General features: G+C 37.6%; 1 protein-coding gene across 1 annotated transcript in view; it reads right to left on the reverse strand.

The window, feature by feature from the left end:
• Positions 1 to 2,015: 2,015 nt before the first annotated feature.
• Positions 2,016 to 6,000, reverse strand: part of lars2 (leucyl-tRNA synthetase 2, mitochondrial) — a 110,169-nt gene continuing 106,184 nt past the window's right edge. Inside the window, exon 21 of the mRNA XM_084435413.1 lies at positions 2,016 to 2,421. Coding sequence (XP_084291539.1) covers positions 2,242 to 2,421 — 180 coding nt within the window. The 3' untranslated portion in view covers positions 2,016 to 2,241. The remainder of the gene's footprint in view (positions 2,422 to 6,000) is intronic.

A 6,000-nucleotide genomic window follows, 5' to 3' on the forward strand; every position in this document is an offset into this window, starting at 1 on the left:
AAATCTATGATACGATTTTATTGCTGTATAAACATTTCCTTGAACATAGATGAACAAACATTCTGTATCTTGTCTATTGTGTGCACAATTTTCACTCAGAAATTTAGTCAATTTCACAAATTCTTGAAATTAGAAAATAGATAAATGAATTATTTTCTTGTAAAACGTGCAGTCCTTTCATCTTTATTTACAACTTGGAAAAGTTACATTTTATAGTGTACATTTTAGTTATTTGCCTAGTTGTAATACATATTTTTTTATTGTAATTATTTCTTTTTGTGTACTGGAAGCTTCACCGAAACAATTTTTGTGTGTGTTTTTAAGCATATTTGGCAATAATTCTCATTTAGATTCTGAAAAATGACAGATAATTTTTTCACCCATGTGTTACCAGTTTTGGTTGGAGACATTTATAAAATATCTCTTATTTTATGTTCCACAGAACAATAAAAGAAAAAGTTTTTGACCTCATCAAAAAGTCATAACTGAATCTTCCAGTGAAAATTAAAGATGTTCTCCAATCTTTTAGTCCGCTTAAACTCCGTCTATTTCCGTCAATCCTTACTAAGTCCCACTTTTTTTTTTAAATAACCCGTTTCACTCAGATGTACGTCACAATACGGATAAAAAGATCTGACACCATTGCATTTTGATTTTAATATGCATGTGCATTATGAAACAGCTTTAAAAAGACAAAAGCAACATTTCTGATCAAATTTTATTGCTGATTTGGCTTGTTATTGCAACTTAGGGTTTAGAAACTGTTTTGAAGATTTTTGCCTATTCAAGAAGTTACAGTACAAACTGTACTTGACATAACCTAAGCATAAACTGGCTCCTTACACCGGACCAAAAGCTCTGATGGATAGAAATGTGTACTGTATATGTGTTTTAAGAGTGTGGTTAGAGCAAGAAAGCTAATTGTGAAAGTAATTCTTATTGGTCAATAGATTCCTCAGAGTGTGTTGTCTCAACAATTTTCTTAACTTTTGTTTGCATGAAAGTGTAGCTTTTTGCATTGATTTTCTGCATCATTGTAAAAAAAAAAAAAAAAAAAAAAAAATTGAAAGTTGTGAACAAAACATGTTTTACAAGAAAACACCATTTCAGTATTTCTACTTCAAAATGTCATGTTTAAAGTCCCCATGAAATCAAAATGGAAGTTTTTTAGCTTTTAGTATGCTAGTGTGCTCTAAAATAATGACAAAATTCACATTTAGAAGATAAAAGCATTCAAAACTTAGTCTCTTATGCTCTCCCGCCAATATAGTGAACTATAAGCCATTCACCGTGTAGAAAACAGTAAATGTTTGAACAAGTGACTGATTTCACCCGCAGCTTCAGCATCTCTTTATAGTGTAGGGGGCGGAGCTTCAGATTCTAGAGAGCATTTGATTGGACAGAAAATCTGATGAGAAGCTGAAGTGCAAAGTGATGTCAAAATCATTGATCCATATTGGCGGGAGTGAGAGACTGTACTTTTTGAACCCTTGTATCTAGTAAATGAGAATTTTGACATTGTTTTAGAGCACACTAGCTTATAGATAACAGTAAGGCTAACATTCATACTAAAAGCTAAAAAACTCCAATTATTTTGATTTCATGGGGACTTTAAACATGACATTATGAAGTACAAATACGGAAATAGTGTTTTCTTGTAAAACATGTTTTGTTCACTTTTTTTTTTTTTATGATGCAGAAAATCAATGCAAAAAGCTACACTTTCATTAAAACAAAAGTTAAGAAAATTGTTGATGCAACATACTCTAATGAGGACTCTATATTGACCTTATATATGCTCTTTGATGTGGTCAGGGTGAGACATTAGTTAGAGACCCATCAGGGATCCCACTGTTGTCTGAAAGCTTGGCATGATCCCCACGTCTCCACGTCTCTCACAGGTGCTGTAATGTCAGGCTAAACCGGGTGTTCAGAAATAGCTCGCTACAAAACACTCACGACTGGCCTGACTGAGGTGGGGCTGGTACAAAAAAATGTATCCCATAAACCTGAAATCATCTAAAAGCTTCTTTATTTAGTAGCAATTTTCATTTCCATCAGAGCAGAGAGAAGCACTCAACAAGTTCTGCAGAACATCTTGTTACTCATGTCCATCATGGTTCCCTTTTCCAGAAATTCGTTGCCGTTTTCCTGACGTGGCTCTTTGGATTATCAGAGTCTTTTCCATGTACGATCCCCCCCTTCTGGATCCCAAACTCCAATAAGGCACATCTTGCCATGTCATTGGTCCAGCAGAAAGTTGATGAGAGCAGTCCTGGGTGAGAGGATGACTCTCTTAATAACGCGGCCCGAGAGAAGACGGGCGCCCAGAGGACTCTTCAACACCAGATCCTGGACCTTCTGTGCGTCCTGAGCCACTTCACGAGGCACAGATACACTCCCACACGCCTTATTATTGATCTGAGGAGAAAACAGAGACAACATTGATGGCATCTGAGAGGTTAGAGACTGAAGATTTCATACATGTTATTTTGAGCTGAAAGTACGGTGGCTGAGAGAGCTCAACGCGCTGCAACTGAAGAAAACACATGCAAATAGAAAAAAAAACACGCAAAATTAAGAAAACATCATCAGTTTTACAACACACACGTGCTCCAAATACTCACAACACAACCAAGTACAGAAAAGCGCTGCAAATAGCACAGACCACAACGGAAATGTTTCCAGAGGACCCCAATAATAAATGACGAACCCGGCTGGGACGTGCTTGGCCCGGTCCCAAATGGCACACTCTGGACTTGTGGACTTCCTCAGAGTCCACACTGTGGTGACGTCATGTAGTGCAGACCTATAGGGCCCTTGGCGCGAGTCCACGAGGGCGCATTGAGAGGTATTTTTGGGACAGACTCGATCGTCCCGCCGGAAGTAACGGTCTGGTTGTTGTTGGACAGGAGAAATCACATTTTTGCGCTCTGACGTCTCATCTCCATGTCCACTACACAGCCTAATCTTACAGGTCTATATTTTGATATTGCGCATGCCACCTGGGCATTACAATAGATACATCATGCTTATTTAAATGATGTATACAGTTGTACATAATAATACATAATGTTCCATTTGAACTAAGATTACAATTTTAACTCATAATGAAAATGTGCATGAGTTTCAGATGAATTTACAGGTTTCAATATTCATACTATGTTTACATATGACTCAGTAAAGCCCTGACATTCGGTCCTATTTATTTAATGAATCATAATGTGATCGTATTATTCAACGCGCTATTATTATGTTTGAGACATCAACCACTGGTCGATGACCATAATGTTTGTAGAAACTGTAAAATGTACATCCGTAATATTTTCTTCTCAGCCATGTCAACAATTATCCGTGAGCGAAATCTCCTCCCATCCGTCGTCTGATTGGCCTTTCGCAAGGATTCCTGGGTAGTTAAAGTGTGTGGAGCCTGCATCTATGCGGGCTTCGCGGAAGACTGCTTTAAGGGTACAAAGGGGGCGCTGCTGAGCACACTTCAGAGCGTTAAAATGCTGAACGGGACGGCCATGGACTCGTAGACTCGGCGAGCACGCGCAATTTAAGTCCTCAAGACCGGAAGTCCACATGAAGAGCGCCATTTGGGACAGGGCCCTTATTGCTCACGAGCATCCCTTTGTCCTACTCCCTTGAAGTGGGCGTTTCTGTATTTTGGTTGTGTTGTGAGTATTTAGAGCACACATGTGTTGTAAATCTGATGAAGATGTTTTCTTAATTTGCAGATGTTTTTCTATTTGCATGTGTTTTCTTCAGTCGTAGCGCGTTGAGCTCTCTCGGCCACCGTATGGAAGTCTGACTGAAGCAAAACAATAGCCACGTTTCCATTACCCCTAAATTGCGCATTTAAAAATACGGCCAATGGAAGCGCGCCCATTTCGCAAAAACTCCCATATATCGCAAAAAAAAGTTTTTACGCTCACATGAGGTGGATTTTCAGGCAATTCGAAAAAGGAATATTTCGCAAACCTGCAATGGAAACAGTTTTTCCGTGTTTAAGTAAAAGTCGATCATTCTTTAAAGAAGGCCCGGTATGTTTAGACAGAAGACGAGACAGAGTTCTTAATTAAACTCATAAAAGACAAAAGTATTACGGGAATACTGGATTCTAAACAACAAAGAAATGCAACGATTTATCAAGACCTTGAAGCAGATATGAGGGAAAATAAGGGGCTTTCCTTGCCATTCATGCTTGGATAACAACCCTACGTCTCCTTCCATTAAAAATAAAGGCTAGTGCGGTGGCTGGGACATACGTAAACCTACCAACACCCATCGCCATGACTTTTGGAATGACTTCTTGCGAGAGGAAAAATGGCGTTTTAGTCGCATAACATCGGTTAATGAAAACACTGTCATTTCGCAATAGTTTTTTATCGACATTTAGAAAATATCGCGAACGTTTTGTGCAAATCTGTAATGGAAACGCGGCTAATGACATTTTCTAAAGAGTAGTGAATAGTGCAAAACTTTTTTTTTCAAAGTAATACATTTTTTCAGGAAAGATGCATTAAATTGATCAAAAGTGACATTAAAGACATTTATAATGTTACAAAAGATTTCAATTTCAAATAAATGACATTTAAAAAAAATCCAGAAAAAAAATATGTATTACAACCGGTTTCAACATTGATAATAATCAGAAATGTTTCTTGATCATCAAATCATCATATTAGATAATGCTGAATAAATTGCAATAATATTTCACAATATTGCTGTTTATAGATCAAATAAATGTAGCTTTGGCCAGCAGAAGAGACGAATGCCCGGACTGTATGTAAATGCTGTTAAAGGACAGTTTAACAATGTGTAAATATTAATTATAAAGCAAGGAGTCTGTATTAATAATGGAAAATTGTAGTGGACCATTTGATGAGGGAAAAAAATAAGGCATGAAAGAACGAAGCAGAGGAAAATCTCAAGGCTTTGCAAAATTACACTCCAAAAGTTGAGACAATTGCTTTCAGAAATTCAATTTGCTCTACTCCTTAAAATGCATATTCGCCAAATGCTCCGTCAGAGACAAAATATTGGTAAAATGATCTGAATCGGCAGTAGTTTTAATTTATAAGCTGACATATTGTGTGTTCAAGTGCTTATGTTGCATCATGGGATGGATCTCTTTGAGGGTGGATACCTAGCTTCGCGTCTGCTGTTAGTTTTGTGTGTGAGTGTGTGTGAAACACAGCATCTGCTCCTCGGTGTGTCTGTGGTGAAATTAAACGCACCCATACAGTTGGACTGCATCATGGGAGAAAATCAACCCTGTTATTATGACTCCCAAAGTAGTTCAGCCGTCCCGCATAAAGCAGGGGATTCCCTAAAATACTACCAGCCTGAGGTTGGGCCGTGAGTGGGCGCAGCAAAGCCTTCTGGGTAGGACTTGCTTCCTTATTTGTAGATGAAATTATTTTTTGCATCCTTCTTCGTAATGTGTACTGTGTCATAAAAAGGGTGAATATTCTTCCATGGACTTTCGCAAATTGTTGAGAAAAACATGCAAATGTACAGTTACGTGCTTTAGTTATAGTCAGTTTACTTTTTGTTAATTTAATTTACAGTAGTTGAGCTAGTGACAAACTGCATTCAGGTGAATTTCTACAATTTATTTCAGGCAACAATAATAATAATTTTTTCGCTTGGGCGAGTAATTCAGGAACAGCTTTTCTAGTGCACAAAATCGCCCGCATACCAACCAACCAATGAGAACGTAGAACAATGACGACAGCCAATAGCAATAGAGCGTGAGCACGAAAGCTTTTATGGATCCGTTTGACTTTTTATCCCACAATTCTGACGTTTATTTCTTGCAATTTGAGTTTACATCTAAAAAAGTCCATGCAAAAAGTTGTAATTGCAAGGCATAAACTAAGGTTTAATTCTTTACGCCTTGCAATTCAGACTTTTTTAAACATCTCTCATGGACGAAAAGCACACATTCATGAAATGAATATTTCGTTCACAAAATGCTATTTTTAGCATGCT

The sequence above is a fragment of the Rutilus rutilus genome (genome assembly GCF_951802725.1).
Source record: "Rutilus rutilus genome assembly, chromosome: 17".
Taxonomy (NCBI): domain Eukaryota; kingdom Metazoa; phylum Chordata; class Actinopteri; order Cypriniformes; family Leuciscidae; genus Rutilus; species Rutilus rutilus.